The sequence below is a fragment of the Phyllobates terribilis genome, unplaced genomic scaffold, assembly GCF_046119375.1.
Source record: "Phyllobates terribilis strain yellow unplaced genomic scaffold, ASM4611937v1 Scaffold_3__8_contigs__length_932513732, whole genome shotgun sequence".
Taxonomy (NCBI): domain Eukaryota; kingdom Metazoa; phylum Chordata; class Amphibia; order Anura; family Dendrobatidae; genus Phyllobates; species Phyllobates terribilis.
Window position 1 is genome coordinate 925,897,228 of NW_027362763.1, and position 27,372 is coordinate 925,924,599.

At 45.1% G+C, this 27,372-nt stretch overlaps 1 protein-coding gene across 1 annotated transcript in view; it reads right to left on the reverse strand.

Annotated features, from left to right (window-relative positions):
• LOC141257813 (pecanex-like protein 2) overlaps positions 1-27,372 on the reverse strand; it is a 1,433,759-nt gene that overhangs the window by 563,561 nt on the left and 842,826 nt on the right. The window contains exon 18 of the mRNA XM_073672817.1: positions 18,031-18,181. Within this exon, the coding sequence (XP_073528918.1) occupies positions 18,031-18,181 (151 nt within the window). The remainder of the gene's footprint in view (positions 1-18,030; positions 18,182-27,372) is intronic.

Genomic DNA, 27,372 nt, shown 5'->3' on the forward strand with positions numbered 1-27,372 from the left:
TTCCACGGGTGAGAGTTCCTTCATCAAACGTTCACATTCTTGGACTTCCTGGACGATACGGTACCATATGAATTGATCTTGTTCGTAACGGTGAGGAGGCACTCCTGCTGTTGTTCGTTCTGACCGATGGGGGGTGCAGGGTGACTCGGATTTCCAATCTCCGCCTGCCCGGTGGCTTCAACCGATGTTGTTCCCTCGCCGCCTGTACTGGGGACTGCAGGTAATCGAGTACTGGGGCTCGGAGGTAGAATCAACAACTCTTCTTCGTCCACATCGTGGCTTGGGGCAACTGTCCTTCTCTAGAAGCAGGTGATTCTTCTCCACCCTCGTCATCTTTAGACAGACAGGGTCGCAGCATACTACGATGAACCACTCTGGTAGGGGCTCCTTCAGCCCCCTCGGGTTGAACTTCATACACAGGTCCTTCAGCGCCAATACTGCGCTTCACTCAGTGTGGGGTCCGTTCCCACTACCTACTCAATTTGCCCCGGGGCTGCCTGTCCCAAACCAACACCCGCTCCCCGGGCCTCAGAGCTGTCCCTCGAAGAGGCAATGTCTCATGATGTTTGAGCTCCTGAAACTTTTGCTGAACCAACCGTCGGAGGATCTGCAGTTGATGCCGATGTTCTCGGACCCAGGAACACCCCCCCCGTCCGTGGGTAGTTCTCCTCGGGGTCCAGCTCTAACTCAGTGATCTCTCGCCCCTTTCGTCCAAACAGCAAGGTATAAGGAGTGAACCCCGTCGTACTATTCACTCGGTTGTTGTAGACCCACACCAGCTCGGCCACAAACTCAGGCCATCGTACCTTCCGATCTTCCTCCAACGTGCGGAGCATTTGGATCAGTGTCCGATTAAAGCATTCACAGGCCCCATTTCCTTGAGGGTGGTAAGGAGTAGTCCGTGACTTCTCAATCTTGTACAACCGGTGCAGCTCTTCCATCACCCGGCCTTGGAAACAGGCGCCGTGATCGGAATGAATTCTCTTTGGGCAGCCGTACACCCGAATGAAGTCTCGGCAGATGGCCTGCGCAGCTGACTCGTTGGTCTGGTCTCTGGTCGGGGTCACTACCGCAAACTTGGTGAAGTGGTCTGTCATTACCAGGCAATGTTCATACCAGAGATGCGCCGGTCCAACAGTCAAATAGTTGATCATCAGCACCTCCAAGGGGGCAGAAGTCACAATAGTTAGTATGGGGACCCGCTGCTCCGGGGGCTTTACCAGCTCACAGCTCCGACATCTTCGACAAGTGTCTTCTATTGTTGCTCGCAGTTTGGGATGATACACCAGCCTCTGCAACCACTGAAACGTCTTCTCTCGTCCGAAGTGAGCCCCTCGTTCATGAGCCTCCTTAGCCACTACTCCGACCAACTTCTCTGGGATCACCACTTGCCAGGTGGTCCCGAACTCTCGCAGTAGCTGCACCCGTCGGTACAGCAGCCCATCTCGCAAACACAGTCTCTCCCATTGTCCCAGCATTTTAAGTGCTCCCGAGGACAGGGTACTCCTCTCTTCTCGACTGGGGACTTGCCGCAAAGCCACCCATTGACGTAATTGAGCAACTTCTCTGTCAGTCTGTTGAAGTCGGATCCAGTCATCTCTTGGCCGTCCTAGCACTTGTTCTTCCGAGGTCTCTCCGATCTGTCCCTGCGCTGCAGCCAGCGGTCCCACAAAACTTCGGAAGCTAGGGGGTCTCATCCGCCTCCAAATCTTCATCGCGGTCATGATCAGGCAGTTCATATGTCACTCTGGAGAGGGCGTCGGCATGAGTATTCTCTGCCTTAGGCCGGTAGGCGATCTTATACGGGTATCTGGCCATGCAGGCCACCCACCGCTGCTCCAGGGCCCTCAATTTCGCATTCTCCAGGTGGGCCAGCGGGTTGTTATCTGTTCTCACCAGTACTTCGGACCCGGACAAATACTCCGCAAACTTCTTGGTCATTGCCCAAACCAGAGCCAGCAACTCTAATTTGAAAGAGCTATAATTATCTGGGTTCCTCTCGGAGTTGTGAAGGGAGCGGCTGGCGTACGCAATCACGCGCTCTTTCCCCTCCTGTACTTGGGATAACACGGCTCTCAGACCATGAAGGCTCCCATTAGTGTGGAGTATGAAGGGTTGGGAGAAATCCGCATAGGCAAGTATTGGGGCCTCGGTCAGGGCCATTTTTAGGGCACGGAAGGCCTCTTCCTGGCTGCTTCCCCACCGAATCGCCTGATTCTTGGAGCCCGCCGGCACTCCCTTAAGTAGCTCCAACAATGGGTTGGCTATGCGGGTGAAGTTCTTCACGAATCTTTGGTAGTACCCGGCAAGTCCCAGGAAGGCCCGAATGTCCTTCACTGTCTTCGGGTTAGGCCACTCCAGTATGGCAGCCACCTTTTCCCGGGTGGGCCTGACTCCTTCACCGGACACAGTATGACCGAGATATTCGATCTGTTTGCGGAGCAGGTGGCACTTCTGGGGCTTCACCTTTAGGCCATGACTCTGTAGGCGACTCAGTACTTGCTCCAGTCGCTGGAGGTGCTCCTCGAAGGTGGGGGCATAGACAATTATGTTGTCGAGGTAAATCAGTGTCGCCTCGAAGTTCAAATCGCCCAGGCACCTCTCCATCAGACGCTGGAACGTCCCGGGGGCGTTAGTCAGGCCGAAGGGCATCCGATTGAACTCGAACAGTCCCATGGGTAATATGAACGCCGTCTTCGCACGGTCATGTTCGGCCACGGGCACCTGCCAGTACCCACTGACCAGATCCAAGGAGGAGAAGTATCTTGCCTTCCCTAAGGCCGACAGGGACTCTTCGATTCGGGGTAGTGGGTAAGAGTCCCGAACTGTACAGGCATTCAGTCGTCTACAGTCCACACAGAACCGCAGGGTCCCATCTTTCTTCCGGACCAGGACAATCGGGGCTGCCCACGGATTCTGACTCTCCCGTATCACACCATTCTGTAACATATGGGCTAGCATCTCCTTAACCTCTTTATACATTTGGGGAGGTATCTGCCGGTATCTCTCCCGCACTGGGGAAGTGCTCCCAGTAGGAATCTCGTGGGTAATGGCTTCGGTGCAACCAAAATCATCCTCATGGCGAGCAAAGACTTCCTGGTACCGCTCCAGCACATACTCAACCTGCTGCACCTGTCGAGGTGTAAGTCCCGTCAATTCAGCCCACATTTGTTCTAGGATTCTTCGTCCCCCCTTCGCACTAGCCCGGTGGGGTTCCAGCGGCACGGTGACCGCCAGAGTCCAGGGGTCTCCTCGTACAGCGGACAGCTGTACCACATCAGGTCGCACCAACTTCTCTGGCATTCCCAGAATCTGGGCTATTTCTGCTCTTGGAGGGAGTGTGAGATCATCTTCGCCCAGATTAACACACCGCACTATAACATTGCCACCCTGGACGGTGGCCAGTGTTCGAGCCACCAAGAGTCCGGGGGGTACTTTGTCCATCGATGTTGGTTCTATCTGAACTTTGACCCCCTCAAGAGGTGTGCAGGCCCATGCGGGTAATGTGAGTACAGTTTGTCCGGGCGGTAAGGTGAGCGCCGTAGCTGCTGGCACTATTATTTTCCCCAGGATCTTCCCTTCACTCGACGTCTCCTGAGCCTGGGCAGCTCGGATTAGTTGGTGAAAGACCCTCCTTTGGGGAGTTCGCGGGTCCCACTGGTCTAGAGGAATCTCCTTCGGCTCACTAAGCAGGATTTGCCCAATCTCTTTCAGCACATTCATTCCGAGGGTCACCAGGGGTCCACTTCCGGTTCCCCCTGCAACCAGGACGACTCCTTTTTTTCCCACATCTTTTCCACACACTCGTATCTTCATGCACACCACCCTTGCGACCGGGATGGGTAAATGATAAGCTGCCGTGAGTCTAATTACTGGTCCCCATTCAGGCCGCGCTATCTCTGGAAATCGCTGTTGAAAGTAGGCTTCTGTCATCGTAGTCACCTGGGATCCCGTGTCAACCAGGCAGTGAACAGCCCGACCGCTTATTTCGGCCCAGACAGTCGGGCTGCTGGAAACTAGGTCCTTGGGACTTCCTTTTTTTCTTTCCCCTTCCTCAGGCTCCGTGCTGTGTCCCCCGAACACGGAGCCCGCTAGTTTAACGGCTGTCGCGACAGGGGCCGCCCTCGGCTAGCACAGCCCCTGGCGTAATGTCCTGCTCCTCCACACCAGCAGGTCGTATCTCTGTCTGTGTAGGGTTGCCTCCCTCCTCTATGGAACTCTCCTGCAGGGGGGGTCCTGAATTCAATTCTTTCCACAACTGGGGCAATCGATCTGGGTATCTCTGGTGTCGGGGCAGGGGTCTTCTTGAGACTGGACCATTCATCCCGCATCTCCTGTATCTCCTTCCGCATCTCTCGAGCCCATTCCGGTTCAGCTGTAGGTGGGGTGAGTACCTCATTACTCTGGACCATCCCTGCCAGGGCCGTCACCCCCATCTCCTGCTCTCTCACACGTGCCTCCGCCCCCACTTCTAGAAAAGTCATACGTGGGTTGGCGGCAGGCGCTCCCGCAAGGCCAGCTTCAGCTGCACATCCCTGAGGCCTGCCACAAACTGGTCTCTTAAGATCACGTCAGGGGGGCCCATTCCCAAATTCCCCATGTGGTCTTTTCTAGTGATATAGGCATGCACCCTCTGTAAGGCATTAACATACTGCGTCACAGTCTCCCCCTCCTGCTGCACTTGGTGAAACAGTCGTATCCTCAGCTCTCCTACATTGGTGGTATTCCCATGCATTTCCTCCAGCATCCGCACCACTTTTTCTACAGTATTCCGGTCATGGGGAGGGCGGTACATCACAGCATGTCGGGCCTCGCCATCCAGGGCCAGTAAGGCTATTTCGGCTTGCATAGCTGGGGTCATCGAGTGCATACGTAACATACTCCTAACTCTCTCAATCCAGTCCCACAGCATCATATTGTCCCCAGTGAACTTTGGGAGATTGCTGAGCATGGCCCCCAGCGGCAAGCTAGATTTTGGGGCTCCCAGGATGGACTGCTCTGCAGTGTCTGTGTCTAACGACTGCATCCTGCCGACTACGCCAAATGTAATACAGGTACTTTAGATGCAGTAACACAGAAGCACAGAGCAGCCAATACAGGGTTAATAAACAGGGAAAGTTTATGATAACAAGATGAATCTCCACGCAGGGAGTAATAGGGGAAAATATGGGGAAATAGCAGGTATTAGTCTGTAACTGACAGTTTACAGTTTAACTAGATGTAGCAGAGTCAAACCGGTAACAAACGACAGTTTTTTCACTTAGCTGACTTGTATCCTCTACAAGGCAGTTGCCAGCTGGTGCTGGTGACGCTGTTTTCAGGCTTCCCCGCCCAAACAATGCTCCGTCTTCTGGCGGCAGCGGGCGGTCTCTGGTTTTACCCGCTGAGCCCCTAGTCCATAACACGGCACCTCTCGTGCTCAGCTGCACGGACCCTGCGTCTCTACTCCCTACAGCCAGCTTGACTCCTTCGGTCCACTGCACTCAGATCCCTTGCTCCAAGTCCTGTAGCCAGGAGCCTGGACCCTCTCACACTGCTCTGCTCCGCAGTACTCAGCTCCGCTTTCCCACGCAAACGTCCTCGTTTCTCACTCTCTCTCGTCACACCAAGAGTCCCTCTGTCACCTGACCTCCCAGCTCTCTCTCTCGACACACTCCCTGCTTCCCTGTCACATGACTCCTCTGCTTGCAGTCTGTCTTCCCCCTGCAACACGAGGTACGGCCCCGGCAGTTCCGGATCCCTTGCTCTGAAAGTACTTACACCCCGGTCTTCCCCCTTACACAGCATGCGTAGGTCCAAAGATGCAGGAAGCCACAGCAGGGAATGGGGACACCGCTATCCAGTCGGGGCAGTGAGTATGTCGGCGTCTCTGCCGGAAGGAGGGAGTTGGACTACGAAGCAACGCCAGCATTGGTGCTTCAATTTAATATGTGCTTGTGTGTATAGCAGAGATGTGTGTGCATTTTTATTTAGCACCATTGTGTTGATGTTGCAGAATTATGTGTATGTTGACGTATCAGAATTGTGTGTGTATTGATGCAGCATAGCTATGTGTGCACACTGGGAGGTGTCATAATGTGTGTAGGAGGTATGTGGGTGCAACCCACTGTGTGTGAGGGAATGTACTGGGGGGGGGGCATCATACTACAAGTATGGTATTGTACCATGGGGGCACCCATATTGTTAGGTGAAATGTCCTGTAGTCGGGCATCATGCTGTGTGTCAGGGATTGTAATGTGGTGGAATCATACTGTGTGTGGGGATTGTACTATGAGGGCATCATACTGTGTGCGGTTGGCATTCTTGGAGCATTATTCAATATAGTGAGCACTGTGGACATCATAATCAATTCCAGGACTCCTTATTCTTATTTACTCATTATTCTACTGTTTGGAGAAGTCTGGACAGAATGGAAGAATTGCAGCCAAAAACTATATCTTCAAGATGTAAACAAAGCAGTTTGTTTACAGAAGGGCTGGAAAGCCACACAACAATGAGTGTCTGCAGGGAAAAGTGAAGCAAGGGTGTAGGTTCCTTGCAAGTTTGTTGCTTTATTGCAGCAAATTAAATTGAGAGTTTGATTAATATTAATGGTGTCTTCAATTATGTGAAATACAGCCAGATACATAGCAGGGCCCTCACTCCTCCTTTTGGTATCTGTTGAGTTATGTGTTATTTTGTCATTTCTTTATTGTCTGTACAAAGTCCCTCTAAAATGTAAAGTGCTGCCGAATATGTTGGCGCTATAGAAATAAAAATTATTATTATGTTATTATTATCATGCAATATGCAGGCGTCTGATTTGTTTATTCTGCAGGAGGACAATGACCCAAAACATACAATGACAGTCAATGTCATTAAGAACTATTTCAGCAGAAAGAAGAACATGGAGTCCTGGATGTGATGATATGGCTCCACAGATCCCTGATCACGACATTATCTTATCTGGTCTTTTTGGGATTACATCAATAAACGGAAAAAAATATGCAACCCTACATCCACAGAAGATTTATAGCTAGTTCTCCAAGATGTTTGGAATGCTTATTAGTTTGGAGCATATCAGGTGATGTACAGGTGCATCTCACAAAATTAGAATATCATCAAAAAGTTAATTTATTTTAGTTCTTCAATAAAAAAAGTGAAACTCATATTATATAGAGTCATTACAAACAGAGTGATCTATTTCAAGTGTTTATTTCTGTTAATGTTGATGATTATGGCTTACAGCCAATGAAAACACAAGTCATTATCTCAGTAAATTAGAATACTTTATAACAACAGCTTGAAAAATGTTTTTAAAATTCGAAATGTTGGCCTACTAAAATGTATGTTCAGTATATGCACGCAATAGGGGCCCCTTTTGCATCAATTACTGCATCAATGCGGTGTGGCATTGAGGCGATCAGCCTGTGGCACTGCTGAGGTGTTATGGAAGCCCAGGTTGCTTTGATAGCAGCCTTCAGCTCGTCTGCATCGTTGGGTCTGGTATCTCTCATCTTCCTCTTGACAATACCCTATGGGGTTAAGGTCAGGTGAGTTTGCTGGCCAATCAAGCACTTTTAAACCAGGTATTGGTACTTTTGGCAGTGTGGACAGGTGCCAAGTCCTGCTGGAGAATGACATTTCCATCTCCAAAAAGCTTGTCAGCAGAGGGAAGCATGAAGTGGTCTAAAATTTCCTGGTAGACGGCTGCGCTGACTTTGGTCTTGATAAAACACAGTGAACCCACACCAGCAGATGCAAGCGCTGCAGTACCCCCCCTTTACGCCCCCTCTTTTTCAAGCCTACAAGAAAACTCTCCAGGAGGAAAGGGGCATGGATGTTCTCCCTGGGCTCCCAAGACCTCTCCTCAGGACTAAACTGCTTCCAATCTATGAGAAAAAACGTCTTTCCTCTTACCCTCTTGGCAGCCAGAATACTCTCTACCTCAAAAACGTCTTCAGTGTTGATTGGAGCAGGAGTGGTACCCAAGTCTTCTGAAAAAGGACTGAGGACGACAGGCTTGGGGAGAGACACATGAAAGGAATTGGGGATCCGTAACGAGGCAGTTTGTTTCAGAATCTCGAAGGAACCAAAGAAACGCGGGCATAGTTTGTATGAAGGTACCTTGAGATGGACTTACTTGGACGACAACCAGATGTCTCTTATCTGCATGTCTCTTCATCCGCTTAGAAAACTTCTGTAAAGTAGACTTGGTGTCCTCTTATATTTGAGAGAAGCTTTTTACAAGGGATTCAGCAGCTTGAGATTTGGCTGAGGATTCGCACACATGGTTATTATAGGAAAATTCGGTCCAAGGCAGGAGTTCGACCCAGTCACTGTGGTGGGTGTTGACAAAGTGCTGAAGGTAGTTATTGAGTATCTGATTGATTCACTCTACCTGGCCATTGGACTGTGGATGATAAGCCGATGAGAAATCCAATATGACATTCAGAAACTTGCATGTGGCCATCCAGAAGCATGAAGTAAATTGGACCCCTCTATCCGAGACAATATGAAGAAGCAGGCTGTGGAGGCGGAAAATGTGAAGAATGAATTTCTCAGCAAACACTGGCGTGGATTAAAGACCGGACAGAGAAATGAAGTGAGCCATCTTGGAGATACCATCCACAATCAACCAAATGACGATACAACCAGCCGATATAGGGAGATCCATGATGAAATCCATCTCAACATGCTGCCAAGGAGCGAAAGGTGCTGGCAAAGGAAGTAACCGACCAGTCAGAAGTTGTTTAGGAGTTTTATTTCGGGCACAAGAGGTGCAGGCAGAAACGAAATCCGCAACATCCTTGTGCAGGGTCGGCCACCTGTAATGTCGGGAAATGAGAAGAACTGCCTTCTTTTGTCTGACATGACCCGTTAATTTAGACGAGTGACCCCAGAGAAGTACTTGCTTCCTATCTGGTGCCGCAACGTACGTCTTACTGGGAGGAAGATGAGACAGATCAAACAGAGCGACCGTAATTATTTTGGAGGGCTCAATGATGTGTTGAGGTTCCTCCTCCTCAACGGCAGAAATGATATGGAAAGTGCATCTGCCTTGATGTTTTTATCTGACGGCCGGAAGTGAAGGGAGAAGTTGAAGCGGGAAAAGATCAAGGACCTTCTGGCCTGTTGAAGATTAAGCCATTGGGCGGACTGCAAGTAGGCAAGGTTCTTATGGTCCGTGTAGAGAACCACCGGATGTAAAGCCCCCTCCAGTAAGTATCGCCACTCCTCCAGTACCAGTTTGATTGCCAGTAGTTCCCGATCTCCAATAGAATAATTACGCTTCAAAGAGGAGAAGAGTTTGGAAAATAAACTACAGGTCACTATGCGACCGGACGAGGACTTCTGGGTGAGAACAGCTCCGGTCCCTGAGGAAAAAGCATCCACCTCCAGGAAGAACTGCTTATTACTGTCAGGACGATGAAGCATCGGAGCAGAAGAGAAGGTTTGTTTTGAGGACACAAAAGCACTTTCGGCCTAAGAGGTCCATACCTTTGGATTGACCCTTTTGCAAGTCAGGGCTGAGATAAGAGCAGTTTGAGAAAAAAAATGGGGAATGAACAGGCAGTAATAATTTGCAAACCCGAGAAGCCGCTGAATCGCCTTCAGACCGGCTGGCCAAGGCCACTTTAGAATGGCAGACACCTTTTTGGGATCTATTTTCTGTTAGAATCTATGTTGTTTTACTATCGGCCATCTTGCTGTGGTTTGCTGGCTTCTAGTCTTTTCCCCTGGTGCTGGGTTTCTTGGTCTTGTGATCTCTGCACTCTTTATTACCCAGCACCTAGCCCCCATTCCCTGCTGGACATCAGTGTTGTAACGCTCGTGCTCTGGCTAAGTAGCCTGGTTTAGCTCTTCTTGCTTTTGACTATTGTTTTCCTGGAACTTCTTGTTCCACCAGTTTTGTTTCCTTTAATTTTTGTTTCTGCAATTAACTTTTCTGTTAGGAGGTCTCCTTCTTTTTGCTCCCAGTCCTTGGATCTTTTAGGGGCCCCTTTCCCTTTCCTACAAGTCTTCATTTGAGTTCAGTGCAGGAGTTTCAGTGGGGCTATTCACAAGGAATAGGGCACCCACCCCAGCATAGGTAAAAGCTGAGTCTCAGTGCAGGGACAGCTTTTCCCTCCTATTCCTTAGTTCTAAGTTGCAGAACATAACATTTTCATGCCAGTCTCCGAGATTATGTATCTCAGAAATGGAAGAGAAGTCTGCTCAAAAATGCACTTTTCGAATTTGGTATACAGATGGTTCTTCCTAAAACTCTGTAGAACCTGGCGACCATCTCTTTGTTATGTGAAAGCAGGTCAGGAGAGAACACCAGGATATCGTCCAGGTACACTACTACGCACATGTAGAGAAAATGTTAGAGAAAGACTGCTGGTGCATTGCAGAGTCCAAGCGGCATTACACGATACTCATAGTGGCCACACTGAGTATTGAATGCCGTCTTCCATTCATCTCTCTGGTGAATTTGGATCAGGTTGTACGCCCCTCGAAGGTCGAGTTTAGTGAAGACTCTAGAACCTTTAAGGTGATCAAACAGTTCGGAGATGAGAGGCAGAGGGTACTTATTTTTTATAGTTATTTGACTCAGTCCCCTATAGTAGATACAGGGCCAAAGAGAACTGTCCTTCTTCTTGACGAAGAAGAATCCTGCACCAGCTGGAGAGGTGGATTTCTGGGTAAATTCCCTAGCAAGATTCTCCTTTCCTTTATATATTCAGACATGGTATGGGTCTCGGCCTGCGTCAGGGGGTAGATTCAGCCTCGAGGTCAATAGAACAGTCATACTGCCTATTGGGAGCTAGAGTCTTGGCTTCTTTCTTGTCACAGACGTCCGTGTACATCCAGTAAGGTGCCAGCATTGAGCCACGCTAGTGCTTCACCAGAGAGATGTGACATGATGAAGGCCACTTTGGCCCAGTCTGAAGTAAACTGATGGGCCAAGAGCTCGAAGTGCAGCGCGCGCTGATTCATGAATCCACGAGATAGAGCAGGATCCCCGTTATAGCATGGAGGAGCAGACAGTCGTGGTCCAGCACTGCCACAGGGTTGAGATGCCACCGAAGTAGTTACCACTAGGGTAGAGGCGCGTCCAGGCGAGTGTTACTCATGGACTGACCTCAGGTGGGTGGCAGCTCACCCCCAAGGGACAGGTGGCAGGTGCAGGCTGGCACGTCAGACGGACAGACCGACTGGCACGGCTGGTAGACAGTCAGGCGGGCATGACTGGTAAACAGGCAGGCGGGTACAGCTGATAGACAGGCTGGCGGGCACAGCTGATAAACAGGCTGGTGGGCACGGCTGATAGACAGGCTGGTGGACACGGCTGATAGATTGGCAGGTAAATGGAAATATGTGCACTGGGGCCTAAGAACTGACAAGAGTGTTTAAACAACAAACTTCCAACAATGAATGTTGGAGGAGGTGCCTTAAGTAGCAAGAGCCCTCTGGCCATTGGCCGTGAACACTTTAGGACGTCACGCGCAGCCCCTTTAAGAAGCAGGGAGCACGCGCAGCCCCTTTAAGAAGCAGGGAGCACACGCAGCCCCTTTATGAAGTAGGGAGCACGTACAGCCCCTTTAAGAGGCAAGGAGCGCACGTGCGCCCTAAGTCCAGTGCCCAGGGATCTGTGCGCAGTGCACGTACCCTGGGCAGAAGTCGGCATGGAGGGAGGACGGAGGAGTGGGACACCTCGACCGGGGTCTTTGGCGTTAATGGGGTCAGCGTCTCTGCCAGGGGGAGAAGAGCAAGAGGCATAGACACTGGCATTACATACAAGTTGCTCAGTGACATGACCAAGTTGAGGGTTCAAAGGTTTTATGGACTGCTGTGTTGAGAGTGACTCTTGATGCATCATAAGGATGGGCCAGTGGCTGAATCAGTATTTCACTTTCAGGCCACGGCCCCACTATCAGTATTTGGTCAGTATTCGGTCAGTATTTTTTCTCAGTAGTGGGAGCCAAAACCAAGTAAGGAACAATCAGAGAAAAGGTATAATAGAAACAAGTGTACAAATTCTCCATTTTTCACCCACTCCTGGTTTTGTCTCCCACTCCAGAGAAAAACTAGTTACCGAATACTGACCAAATACTGATAGTGGGGCCATGGCCTTAGTCAGACACTAGCAAGGTGGAGTCCCATAGATCTTAACAGGGACTCTAGCAAAGTGTCCGGCCCACAGATCTTAACAGCTCACTTACATGTAAGAAAATGATCTTGCTGCGGAATACACGGTTCTTCTTCTTGAACCATGGAAGGAAGTGCTGTTTGAGAAACTCAACATACATTATGGAGTTCATCTTTACCCCTTCAGGGATCCTAAAAGGGCCGACAATCTCTCTCCCCATGATTCCAGCCCAAAACATTACTCCACCTCCTCCTTGTTAGCGCCGTAGCCGTGTTTGCATGAGGTGTCCTTCAACCAGCCATCCTCCACTCCATCCATCTGGACCATCGAGATCATTTCATGCATGATAATGCCCCGTCTCCTGCTGCACATAACACATCTGCATCTCTGGCTGCTATGGGCATAAAAGGGGACAAACTTATGGTGTGGCACCCATGCTCCCCTGACCTCAACCCCATTGAGAACCTCTGGAGCATCATCAAAAGGAGTGTCTATGATGGCGGGAGGCAGTTCACATCTAAGCAACAGCTCTGGGAGGGTATTCTGTCCTCATGGAAAACAATTAAAGCAGAAAACATCCAAAACCTGACAAATTCAATGGATGAGAGAGTTCAGAAGCTCCTTTCAAACAAGCGGTCCTATGTGCAAATGTAACATCACCTAGAATAAAGTTTTGAGTTGAAAACTGTTTGATTTCAGTTTGTAATAACCTGCTAATGCTTATAATTTCAAAAATGACCATTTTTTTGTTCTTTATTAAAATGAAAAGGTTGAAAACTCTGCTGTGCATAATAATTTGGAACATGCATTTTGAGTGCAGTTTGAGTTTTTTATTTTTTTAAAAATATACTGTTATCATAGGCAGTTTGTACAAAAAACTTTCAATTGTACTCTAATAGTTATTTGACTGGAAAATTACAATGACTGCAATTCATATAGGTAATTTGGGAAAATCTGAGAAAATATTATTTGCATAATAATTTGGAACACAGTGTAATTCTTTATTTTAACAAGATACAATAAAAATTACAACTGTGACAAGTGTTGGGATACAAAGGCACTTATTGGCATTAAATGTCACAAGAGGTGAATAAGGACACATGGAATATAATAAAGACAAAAACGCAGACAAGTTAAACATAAAACAAAAACTGTAGATCGATAACAAACCCCCAAAAAATACCTAGATATATTGGACATAACTATACATAGGATGTAGTAAGTTGTAGCGAAACATAATTAATGCATCAAAAAGACAGATGAACTAATGTAGACATAGTTACGAATAAATTTGAATAGGGCACTAGATCAGACATAGGAAGGAGAACAATAGGCCTAAGAAAAATTCTATTATTAAATAGAATTAAAATTATGACTGGCTCATTAAAGGGAATCTGTCACCCCCTGGGACCTATCTGACCTCTAATATTGGCATACAGGTGACAGAAATGTAAATCTATACTTACCTGTATGGCCCATATTAGAGGTCTGCTTGCTTTGAAATATCTTTTTATAAAATCCGTTATCCCATGCTTGGCGTCCGGGGATGCCGAGAAATACCCGCCTACTTACTTAATTTAAATGTTCCCCCCCTCCCCTGCCCTCCCCTTCACGTCACGGCAGGTCTGACGTCTAGGTCTGCAGACACCGCACATGCGCAATGCGCCTATAACACAAGTACGCTTTTTTTTTCTCGCCCCTATTTTGCACTGCTGTGGGACCAAACCTTATTGTTGTGCACGCCGGAGGTCACTGGAGCGGAAGTCACAGTGACTCCCTGGCGCCTGCGCACTAGAGCCTTGTAACGTGCAGGGGAGGTCAGGGAAGGGGGGAAATATTTAAATTAAGTAGGTAGGCGGGGATTTCTTGGTGTCCCCCGGACGCCAAGCATAGGAAAACGGATTTTATAAGAAGTTATTTCAAAGCAAGCAGACCTCTAATATGGGCCATACAGGTATGTATAGATTTACATTTCTGTAACCTGTATGCCCATATTAGAGGTCTGATAGGTCTCAGGGGGTGACAGATTCCCTTTAATTCTGGTTTCCAACAATTCCAGATTGCAAGAAATTGAGTGTGTGTGAAGGTTTGTCAACTGGTAAGTTCTTCGAGACGACGAATCATATTAACTTTGTTTAACCACTCCGAAAGGGTGGGGGGAGTTTCTTGCTACCAGTGCAAGGGAATTAAATATCTGGCAGCTCCCAATAGTAGTTCTAACAGACAGCAGGACCTCTCTCGGTGTCAGAGTGTGTTTTATCAATCATGTTTTTCAAAGTCCTCTCTATGTCATCCCAAAATGGCTTTACCTTGGGGCATGTCCAAAATATATGGGACATGTCTCCTTTATGTGAGTTACATCTCCAGCATAGATTAGAATCAATTAAACCAAAATGGTATAAACGTTATGGAGTTCTGTACCAACATGTCATAATTTTGTATGAGTTTTCTTGTAAAAGTGAAAAGTGGAGAAACCATGTGAGTTAGCAAAGACAGATTCAACATCATCGTCGGATAAGGATATCGATAAGGGCGGTTTGAAGACCCGATCGGCCATGAGTCAAGCATAGAGATTTCATTGGAAAGGAGTTGAGAAATAGTATAGTGTGGTAGCTCAGACCATAGATTATAGGGGTCAGAATAATTAGGGTCTAAGAAGAATGGAATAGTTGATATAGGAGATTGGGATGAGGTCGATAATGTAGGGGATAATTCATTATCTAAGGCATGTTTAATGGACAGAGTTGCAGAGGTAATAACATTATTCAGTGTTTCGGGAGGTAAAGACAGGTTAGTCCAGAAGTACTTGTGAGGATTTTTTCCCAAAAATAGGTATTCCAAATCTGAATTCTCCATTTTTTTGACAAATTCACCAATTTAAACCATCTATTCAAATGAATTGCTTTATAATAAAGCTGAATGTCTGGTAGTCCAATGCCTCCTTTATGTTTTGGTTGGGATAAGATTTTATGAGTCAATCTTGGTTTGTTGAACTTCCATGTGTATTGAGATATAACACTCTTAATTGAAGAAAAGAAGGATGGTGGAAGTTTAATAGGGAGCATATTTAGGTGATAAATAATTTTGGAAACAATATATATTTTAATAACATTCCTTCTACCCATACAAGATAGAAGATGATGATCATAGGCTTTGAGGAGGGCATGCTAGTATTTTATTGTTTACAGCTCATCGTTGCCAAGGGCACCAACTACCATTGCTGTCTAAAGTGTTGGCCGAAAATCTGCAGGTGCTACAATACAATAACACTGCACTCATTTACACTAACGCCGTCCGGAATCTCAGGAGTTATGCCTCCTCCACACCGCCCTACCAAAGGTTGTCAGCTGCTGAGCCCTTATGAGGCCATTTATATTACACAACAGGGAGCTACACAACCATGCTTACCATTGCAGATAGTTGCTGGCCTGAAGTGCCAATCAAACAGGAACGCCCGCCAGAAGCAGGACCGCCATCAGGGCATTACTGCCCTTACTGCTGTCTGGGTCCCAGTGAACAGAAGTAAAGAGCAGGGGCCTGGAGCCAATACGGACCCCCCTCTTGTGCTTCTGCTCACAGGGCCCCAGGGTATCATGTGCCAGCGTACTGCCACCGGCGGCATACATCTCTGTGCAGGCAGCTTTGGAGCACTCACGGCCGTCAAAACTGAATGGCCGTGCAGCTCCAAGGGAGTCCCTCCGCCTCTTCTGTGATGTGCTGGTGACGGCACAAATGTCATTGTGTATGCACCATTGTGTACGAGTGCCAGGATGCCAATCCAGAAGTGGAGCTGCAAGGGATCGAACGAGAGGTAAGTATATAAAACTTTTAATACATCTAATTAAATGGTCCTGAGGGACAGCAAATGATGAATTGGGGGTGGGGAGAGCAAATGATGAATTGCTAGTGGGGGGGAGCAAATGACGAATTGGGAGTGGGGGGTAGGGTGAGCAAATGATGAACTGGGAATGGGGGGTGGGAAGAGCAAATGACAAATTGGGAGTGGGGAGAGCAAACAATGTATTGGGAGTGGGGGAGTGCAAATTATAAATTGGGAGTGGGGGATGGGGACAGCAAATGATGAATTGGGAGTGGGGAGGAGAGCAAATGATGAATAGGGGAGGGGAGAGCAAATGATGAATTGGGAATGGGAGGTGGGGAGAGAAAATAGTGAATTTGGAGTGGAGGCTAGGGAGAGCAAATGGTGAATTGGGAGTGGGGAGAAAGTGGTAAAATTATGAATTGAAGGTGTGGGAGCACAAATAATGATGAATTGATAACTGTGTTATGTTGTGCTCCAGATAACTGTGTTATTTTATGCAGAGACGAGTCCTGGCTGGAAGAAGTTATGGTGGTCTGTGCTCGATAAAGGAGAAAAGCGAAGATAAAGGACTTTAACTAGAGATGTCACCAATGAATCAATGTGTTATCTGTACACTGACACTATATATTATGTACAGAGCTCTTGTGTATAATGTCACTGGTGATCACTGTATTACCTATACGCTGACACTATACACAGAGCTCCCGTGTATAATGTCACTGGGGATCACTGTATTACCTGTACACTTTAACTATACACTGTATACTGTGTACAGAGCTCTTGTGTATAATACCATTTATGGTAACACTAATATTGTGTTTTTTTTTTATTAATGATCAGTATTGCATTATTCGGCCACTATGTGGTGGTAATATGTGGTCTGGTCATGGAAATGGCGTTATTTGTTCCTTGTATGTGGTATTATTCGGTCACTATGTGGTGGTGATAATTATTCTGGTCATGGTGTGGTGGTATTTGTTCCTTGTATGTGGTATTATTGGTCATTTTAAAAAATGTATGTGACACATTCCCTTAAAGAAAAATAAATAAAAATATACCTTAAAAGAGTATTGGATATTTTAAAAAATGTTTAATAGGTTAGAGTCAAGTAGGCTCGGCCAAAAGTGTCTACCTTGTCATGGTGGCAGCTTAAAAAATCTTTTGACTGAAACAAAAGCTGATGGCTATGTATGTGATATGGAGTTTGATGAGAACTGTTAATGTGTGATTGGTGAGGACATTGGGCAGAAGTGGAGTTTTTCCAAGAGTGGGCGATGGAACTGTGGAAGGTTCGAGAGGTGGAGCCTCAGCGGAGTATCAAGGGGCCTGAAAATTTTACCAGTATGGGGCCCTGAAATTCCTGGTGGCAGACCTGGCCCCAAGCAATCACTATATAATATTTTATTCTATTTTTTGGGAGATAGGATTTAAAAAAACAAAGATTCAGATCTTTTTCTTTAGTCTGTTTCTTTGTGGTGGTTACTGTATGGCATAGTTTAATTGTAACTTTTCTTCTGTGGGTCATTTTCTCATATCATTTACATATTTTTTTTAGGTTTCATTACTTTAACAGTTTATAGTTTGTCATAGAAGGAGTCATAGTTTTTTTTCTGCAGAAAGTTTCATGTAAATCTTGAAGAGCAATGCTCGTCAGCTATTCTCCACTTACTAAGGCTACTGTACTGACACTTCGGCCATATTCACACATCTGTGTGTCTCAGTTCAGGATTCACATAATGGCCTCAAGTTTCTCTGACCCAAACACAACAGCCTCATAGACACACAAGAGGCTGTCAGACAGATGTGTGAATCAGACCTGATTCAGTGTAACATACACAGGCCATGAAAAGCAGACAGCAGTCAACTACATAGTAACATAGTAACGTAGGTTGAATAAAGACCTAGGTCCATCAAGTTCAACCTTTCTCCCCCAATTGTATACTCAAGTCTTGTGAGTTGTGTGTAATTAGAACAACCGCATAGATAATTTCTGAAGAAAGACATAATACTTACCATTCTAATTTACCAGTTCTCACCATATGGTGGTTGTCATCTCTTTATAGTTTGACTTAAGAATATGACAACTACTAACCAATGATTTCTCTCTGTGTATATTCCTTGTTTTGAAGCAGTGGTTGTGCAATCCAAAGCCATGGATGATGTTTTCGTAGCTGTGGTATTATGTAGTGTGCCAGGAGACCCACAGTTAATGCCATAACAAACAACACCGTACTGAGAATTGGCTGTTAGAAATATAAAAATATAGATAACATAATTATCTGAATTTTGATAATACTTTGTAATACAAAGAATAGAGACACATCAAAACTTCCACTTCCGGAAATCCATCTTATCTGCTAGAGATGAATTTCACTTAACGAGAATCTGTAACCAGGTTTTACTTCTCCATTTGAGAGCAGCATAATGGGATAGAGAGCCTGATTCCAGCGATGTATCACTAACTGGGATGCTTGCTGCAGTTTTGATAAAATTACTGCTTTATTTGCTGTAGCTCTACCAGTTCTTTGAATGCTGAGCTCTGTATAACCCCGCCCCCAACACCACTAATCAGTAAAGAGGGTGGGTTTATACTGACTATAGAGGGCTTCGTGGCAGCAGGTTTACTAGTTCTCTAGTGATAATCTCCTTTTAATAAAACAATGATTTTATCAAAACTGCAGTAAGAAGCCCATTAAGTGACACGTCACTGAAATTAGAGTCTCTGTCTCTACATTATGCTGCTCTCAGATTAGGTGGTGCAATCCTGGTGCCATATTCCCTTTAACAAACAACAGTAGACTGCAACTTAGCAAGAAATGAGACTCCTTGTGGCTGACAATTTAGGGTGCTTTCACAGAATAAGACAGCATTTTTGAAATATTATTTACCTTTTTGTAATTTGAAGAGAACCTGTCAGCAGGATTTTGCTAAGTAAACTAAATGCAGTGCCATGTGGGCGCTGTTACACTGATTAAAATGATACATGCGCTGAAGAAATCCGTTTTGTGGTTCTTGTGTAAACAGTGTTAGAACTTTTCAGACAGAGAGACAGACAGAGAGAGACAGACAGAGAGATACAGATAGACAGACAGAGATAGACAGACAAACAGAGAGAGACAGACAGAAACAGACAGAGACAAAGAGACAGACAGAGAGAAACAATATAGAGACAGAGACAGAGAGAGAGACAGAGAAAGACAGACGGAGACAGACCGAGAATGAGACAGAGAGACAGACAGAAAGAGAGTCAGAATGAGACAAAGAGAGACAGACAGAGAGAGAGACAGACAGAGAGACAGAGAGAGAGACAAAGAGAGACAGAGAGAGAGACAAAGAGAGACAAAGAGAGACAGAGACAGACAGAGACAGACATACAGAGACAGACATACAGAGAGAAAAAGAGACAGAGAGAGACAGAAAGAGACAAAGAGACAGACAGACAAAGAAAGACAGAGAAATAGACAGAGAGAGACAGATACTGTAGAAAGACAGAGAGACAGTGAAAAAAAAGACAGAGACATACAGAAAGAAACACAGAGAGAGACAGACAGAGAGACAGAAAGAGACAGAGAGAGAGACAAACAGAAAGAGAGACAGACAGAGGCAGGCCGACAGACACAGACAGAGAGAGACAGAGAGACAGACAGAGGCAGAGACAAAAAGAGAGAGATAGACAGAGAGAGATAGAGAGAAAGACCGACAGAGACAGACAGAAACAGAGAGAGACAGACAGACAGAGACAGGTAGAGACAGACAAACACAAAGAGAGACACAGATAGAGACAGACAGAGACAGACAAAAAAAGACAGACAGAGAAAGACAAACAGAGAGAGACACAGACAGAGATAGATAGACAGAGAGAGACATCCACAGACAAAAAATAAGGAAGGCTGACAGCACTCACTAAGATGGACGCTCGTTCAAAGTTCCAGGAGCCCACTTGGAGGATTAACAGCATAGCGGCAAGCAAACAGCATCCAGTTCAGGGGGATACATTTCAAAAGTAGAAGTTTATTCCACCATTATACAATGTTTCGACCTGTCATACTTGCTAAAGACGTATTATATGTCGAAATGTTGTATGATGGCGGAATACACTTCAACTTTTGAAATGCATCATCCTGGACTGGACGCTGTTTGTTTGCCTCTAGACAGAGAGAGACAGAAAGAGAAACAGACAGAAAGACAGAGAGGGAGAGAGAGACAGATAGAAAGACAGATAGACACAGACAAAAAGACAGAGAGAGACAAACAGAAACAGACACACAGAGAGAGACGTGTGAGATGGTAATGAATAGACATTGTGGCAGTATCGGACTCTAGCAACAAGAGGTCACTGTTGTCTCTTGAATAGACTCTATTGCAGACCTCACGGTGTTTTTCAGTTTGAGGAGGGAGCTGAATGCAGTAGGACAATCAACTGCCATCCTGAAGCTCAGAGTTCACTGTGTGCTAGAAACAGATCAGAGTACTGGAGAAAAGAGTACCTGTTCCCGTGATGCCTGTTAGACAGAAAAAATTACTTTAGGCGGATGACTACGGTTGGATGCAGTTCAGGCCCCAACACAGGAATCCCAGAGTTTGGCGCCAAACATAGATTCTCGGTTAGAGACATTGTTTGCTAGCAGGACTGTGTGAACCAGAGCTAAATACTCACCTCATTAAGAGGAACTTGTGCACAGATAGCCTAACTAAATTGTAATCATAGAGAATTGATAAGTTTGTGAATCTCTGTGCTGCACCACTGCAGGGGCCGCCTCTTGTACCCATCCAATTACACCCTTGCTCTTGGGTAACTTGGGTACCGCATTAGGCGGGACGACAGGTAGGCAAATTATAGTGTATCCGATAGAATATCCTGGGCCTATTGGTTGTGCAGCGCAGGGGTCCTAGTCAACCCGGGCTAAGTGTGTGTGAAATTTAACTGTGATCCTTTCTTGATTTGTTGGGGTACTCAGGTTCCGTTGTTAGTAAAAAAATAGTTCCTTAACAAATTGTCTGGTTGTGTTCTTTGTCCTTAGCCCGCTGTGTTCTGGAAGAGACCACACCGGTACATGGTCTACAGAGAGATAGACTGTCGGGGCAGGCTTGTGGGAAGGTCTTTTCTTGGTTTCTCTAGCCTGGAGCACCAAGATAAGGCCCTGCCCACAGTCCCGCCCCGAAGGGCGAGCATATCATTAACTTAAAACTTCAAACACTGATTACACAAGAACCACAAGATGGATTTCGTCACCGCAGGTATCATTTTAATCAGGATAACAGAGACAACATGACAATGGCTGTAGTTACTTAGCAAAATCCTGCTGACAGGTTCTCTTTAAGGTGTTGACTATAAGACAGACATATGGTGTCTGAAAATACAATTATATTGTTTCCAAATGCTTAAAGATGTTTTCTGTTTTTTACAGCAGCTGGGTAAGAAAACAGATTGTACATGGACTGCATTTAGATGAGAAGTGAGAAAAAAATTGTTCTACTTTTCTGGATGAAAATCAGACCGAATTTAGTACTATCGTGAGATCGTAGCCTTGTAAACAGCGATAAGGACTGGCAGTGTTTCCATTTTTTAGTCTTGTTTTTTTTTCTTGCTTTTTTATTCATTGTTTTCATTTATTTAACACACTGTGTCCTCCATAAGGACTTAAAAGACTTTCCTCTTCCAGGATCTCTTTAAAGAAGGATCACCTCAGCTCTTTTTCCCTGTCCATTGACTGGTTTGAAGGAGCTTTTGCTGGAGGACCTCTATCCCCCCCAGATCTGTTATGGATTGAGTTTACCTGGTTCAATGTAAGTGTCCTCCAGGAGTAATTTCCATCTCTGTCTTCTTTCTCCCCTTAAGCAAATTGCTGAAATCCCTTTCTCTTACCAGTGAATGCCATGCTCTTTGGGGCATGGCGTCACTATTAGGCACTCCTGCCATGCAGGTGTTACTAAGACTATTGGTTCCTTAGGGGTCTCTGGTTTTCCTCCAGTCTGCGGGCTATTGATATGTCTTCTCTTCCCTCCAGGAGGTGTGCAGAAGCATAGCAGGCTGATAGAAGTGCGTGGTAGTGTGGGTACACATCCAACATGGAAACAATATAGCGGCACCCTGTTCTCTATGCCAGAAAATTGGATGCTGGAGGAAGGGGTGGGTGATATGGAGGATTACTGTTGTTACTGGCAGAGGGGCACACAGGTATGATGTGAAGCCTCTCTATCCTATGACTTGCAGGTTGGTGGGCACAGAGTTGAGATGCCTGTAGGTACAAGCATGTTTTCAAAAGATGATGATCCAGACAGCTCATCTTGCTACTTATAGAATGAAGAGTTTCTACTCTCTTCTCATTATGCAGAATGATGGAGAGAGTTCTAAGTGCCAGAAAATCCAGATGGCTAGTTGGGTGACTTGGAAGTCTGGTGAAGTAAGAGGGGTTCTTCCATGCACCTTTTTTCTGCCTCTATTTATATGTCCCTTATATTGTAGACCATAAGGATACCGCTAGAAAAGCCACTCATAGGTCTAAGAAGAGGAAGTGTCCAGTCTGTAAAATGAAATTGCCAAATTCCTACAAAAACCATCAGGCAAGATATGTGTGGATAAAGTGATTTCTGAGAAATCTCCTTCACTACTTCAGAGTATTAAAGAAATCATTAAATCAGAAATTTGGGAACACATAAAACAAATTACAAGATCCCTGCCTAGCACTTTTACAGGGAAAAGGTCTAGCCGTCTGTAGTTTTGATTAGTTTCACCAGGTTATGGTACTTCTGACATTGCTGAGGAAGTGAAGTTTGTCTCTGATTCTTCCTTAGATGAGGAAAATTCCAGTAATCCTCTCTACAGGCCAAAAATATTGAACCCTTACTTAAGGTGGTAAGAGCCACTATGAGGTTAAAGAACATAGATCTGTTCAGGATCAAACATTTGAGAATCGTTTTTCTCGGATATCTGTTTCCTATTTATAAAAATAGTAAATCACTCATTAAGAGGGAATGGAAGAAATCAGATAACAAAATTGTATATTACTTTTTATGATAAGGCAGCCTATTGAAAAAAAGCCCTAAAAATAGATGCTCCATTGGCTAAATTTCTAGAAATAAAAGCAGCTACAGACATGGCCAAAAGTGTTGGCACTAGGGATGAGCAAACATGCTCAGTGATACTCGGATATCACTCGAGTATCTGGGTGCTCGGATGTGTGCGGCATTCGACGAGCATTGGCTCGTGCTCAGATTTGAAGCTCGAATCCCCGCACCACATGTTTGGCGCCAGTTACACAGCCAATAAATAAGCAGGGATTGCCTGCAAGTCACTGTAATGCCATAGTCATTTTGGTAGTGAAATTACTGTGATTTTCTGGCCGTATTACCTCATCATCACCTTGGCATACTGGCGTCATTGCACATCTCAGGAACAGTTGTGATTGGAGGGAGAGAGTAGTTGTCCAGGCCTGTGTGCTCACAGTTTCACGAATCAGAGTCCTCTAGTGGTGATACTGATGCTGAATCTTCATACTAACAGTCCTTGTAAGGGCTAATCCTGTCCTTTGCTGGTTGTATCAGATACATTTGAATTTAGCCTAGGGACAGCTGCAGGAGCAGGGAGAGAGGCTGAATACAGCCTCTAGGCAGGGCTTAGGGCTTTTCAGTCCGTTGCTAAATATATAGCTACTGCACATGACCAAATTCTTTATTTTTGGGTGAAAAAATTGACTATATTGTCATCCACACAGTTTAACGTGCTTAGTGTTACATTATTGTGGTATATAAAATTTAAAAAAAAGGTTTAACATTTCTTTCTGGATTGAATTAGTCATCCATAGTATTTTTGTGCTTAGTGTTACATCACAGTGGTATATAAAACTCAAAAAAAAGTTCAAAAGTTTTTTATGGATTCAATTAGTCATGGATTCAATTAGTCATCCATAGTTTTTAATGTGGTTAGTGTTACATTTTGGTGGTATAGAAAACTCCCCCCCAAAAAAAAATTCTGCATTGAATTTGTCATCCATACAGTTTTAGGTGCATTGTGTTAAATTGTAACACAGTAACATAGTTTTTAAGGTTGAAGGAAGACTAAATCCATCTAGTTAAACCCATAGCCTAACATGTTGATCCAGAGGAAGGCAAAAAAAAAAAAACATGTGGCAAACACCAAGCTCCACATTGGGGAAAAAAATTCCTTCCTGACTCCATTTTGGTGGTATAAAACTCTAAAAAAATGCTTTGCCTGTTGCAGATGACCAATTTTTTTTAAATTAAAAATAAACTTGGTTTGCAGAGATCTAGCAATTAGAAAATGCATAAGGCATGTGGTAAGGGACAGGGAAGTGGAAGTGTTGATGATGGTGCACGCAGATGCCGAGGACGTGGGGCAGGTGCTACTATGCCTATTGCTGGAGCACAAGAAACACGCCCATCCATGACACATAGCTTCCTGTCCCACTTTGCAGGGAGGCACGGGACACCACTTCTGAAGCCACACCAGTGCGAACAGGTGGTCAGTTGGATAGCAGATAATGCCAGCCAACAGTCTGGATCACTTAATCCTCACCCTGATCCTCCTTCCTCCCACCATGTTGAGTACCAGAAGACCAGTGATCCCACACTAGGACACGCGGAGGAGCTCTTTGCAACATAATTTCTTGATTGTGGCCTCTCACCCTGTATGTTTGAAGAGGGACAGGGGGGGCGCTGTTTAGTGATGCACAAAAGTTAGAGCAGCCACGGTCACAAGAAGATGAGGAATGGGAACAGCAAATTTTGTCTAAGGAGGTAGATGATGATGAGACACAGTTGGCAATAAGTCAGATTGTTGTTAAGTCACCAAGTCAGGAGGACCAGGGTGCGGCAGTGGAAGACAAAGTTGTGAATTATAAAGTCACCCACCCAACCTTGGAAGCAGGTTGGGTGGGTGACTGTTAATCAGGTCAGCCTGTTATTTCATATGGGACAATCACTTTATTGAATAAGCAGTGTTCTGGCTGTAGCTGCCCTGCCAGTCCACTTAAGTATCTTAGACTTTGCCATATTTAAGTATGTTTATGCAGCATAAACAATGATGTGATTACACGGATGTATACCAATACTGTATTATGCATAATTTTTTATATGGTTTACTTCATGGATATTTTTGTCTAGATACGTCAGATCAGTGAGTTATCATAATTCACTGATCATATTAGATTCTTAAACATCTGCTGTGGCGTCCCCTTTTTTGTATGTTGGTTTTAACCCCTCACTCATTCACCACATTGTCATCTACAATTACTCTATTTTTTGAACAAATAAAATTGTTTCATGCACATTGGACCTTGTTTCGAATTTTTTTTTTAGGTTTAGTAGTGTTTATTATATTCGATGGACATTTAATATATGTCCACAATTGGGTCATTATTAACAATTGGTACATATACAGGTACCTTTAATATTATTCCAATGTACCTATTTCCTCTTGTTTATATATTTTTTCACAATTAAAGCTGAAGCTTTGCAAGCGGATCAGGTGGAGATGGAGGAAGACATGAGACAGGGAGATTCAACCCAGCCCAGCCTCATCTCATTTACTCAGTGCGGACTGGGTAACAATGAGGGGGTGGAGGCTGAGGAGAAGGAACACGAGCTGGTTGCTAGCACAACAGAGGCTAGTACCCACATAAGCTTCATCCTGTCTCTATTACGTGGATGGGCTACGGAGGGAGATAAAGAAGAAGAGATGGAGGATAAGGAGATGAAGAGTAGTGATCATGGTGGAGACAGGAAAGTTTTGGCTGTATGGAGCTTGGAATATATGGCCGACTTTATGTACCACTACCTTTCCCGTGACCCTCGCGTTACTTTCATCTTGGCCAGAGTACTGGCTGTTCACCCTGCTAGACTCATGCTACAAGGAGAACCTTGCATCGCTCCTTCCTGAGATGAAGAGGTTCACTTAAATGGTGCTATACCAGAAGGCCATAGTGGAAAATATGTTGAAAAAGTTCCCATCAGACAAAGCTAGGGACAGGGGGAAAGCTTTCTTGCCCAACCAAGGAGGAGAGGTGAGGGAGACATAATTGGACATAATTAAAAACAATACCTCAAAAATGGGCAGGACAAAATTGTTGTCACTTTTCCAAAATTATTGGTAAACAACTTTGTTTCAAGCATGTGATGGTCGTTCAAACTCACCTGTGGCAAGTAACAGGTGTGGGCAATATGAAAATCACAACTGAAATCAGATTAAAAAAAGGAGAAGACGACTCAGTCTTTACATTGTGTGTCTGCGTGTGCCACACTAATCATGGAGAACAGAAAGAGAACTGTTTGAGGACTTGAGAACCAAAATTGTTGAAAAATATCAACAATTTCAAGGTTACAAGTTCATCTCCAGAGATCTTGATCTTTGTCCGCAGTGCACAACATAATGAAGAAGTTTACAACTAGCGATAAACGAGCACTAAAATGCTCGGGTACTCGTTACTCGGGTCGAGCAAATCATAATGCTCAGGTGCTTGACCCAAGTAACGAGTATAATGGAAGTAAATGGAGTATGTTTCAGGTGGTGAATGTTAAGGAACATTTTTTACAGGTTAATGACTTGTATATAAGGCAAAAGAAATAACAGGGAAAAAAATGCTCCTCCACACCTTGGGCTATCTTCACACATAGTGTTTTTGCACATTCGCATTGCTCTCAATGGTGAAAAATACATTCACCAGTAAATGTAATTTTAACATTTTACTACCTTGTGTCCATGTGGTGTGTGAGACATGATCTGACACATCCTGTTTCATTTATGAAGAAGGGACTCTGAAAGTCACAAATCCTATTTTTATAGGGCCACCTGACCCTCACTATTTATAGAGGGCCAGCAGGCGGCCCTTACTATTGTTAGAGGGCCAGCAGCCAGCTATGCTTTATCCATCTGAGGTGGGTAAATTTTCTTTTTTGTATTAATAATGTAAAGTTTGAAACTTGGAGGGTCAGCAAATGGCTATTCTTTGCATGGCCACATATTGCTACTGCAATATAACGTATTCATCTGAGATGGTCAAATTTTCTTTTTTGTATATAATCTGTAAAGTTTGAAGCTTGGATGTCCAGTAGGCAGCCCTCACAATTTATTGAGTGCCAGCAGGCGGCCTCCACTATTTTTACAGGGCCAGCAGGCATCTTGGGGACAGATGAGACCAAGATAGAGCTTTTTGGCAAAGCACATCATTTAACTGTTTACTGTAATTGGGATGAGGTCTACAAATAAATTAACACAGTACTTACAGTAAAAATTAAGCTAGCTATGTACTGTGGAAGAGATGTACAGTACAGACCAAAAGTTTGAACACACCTTCTCATTTAAAGATTTTTCTGTATTTTCATGACTATGAAAATTGTACATTCACACTGAAGGCATCAAAACTATGAATTAACACATGTGGAATTATATACTTAACAAAAAAGTGTGAAACAACTG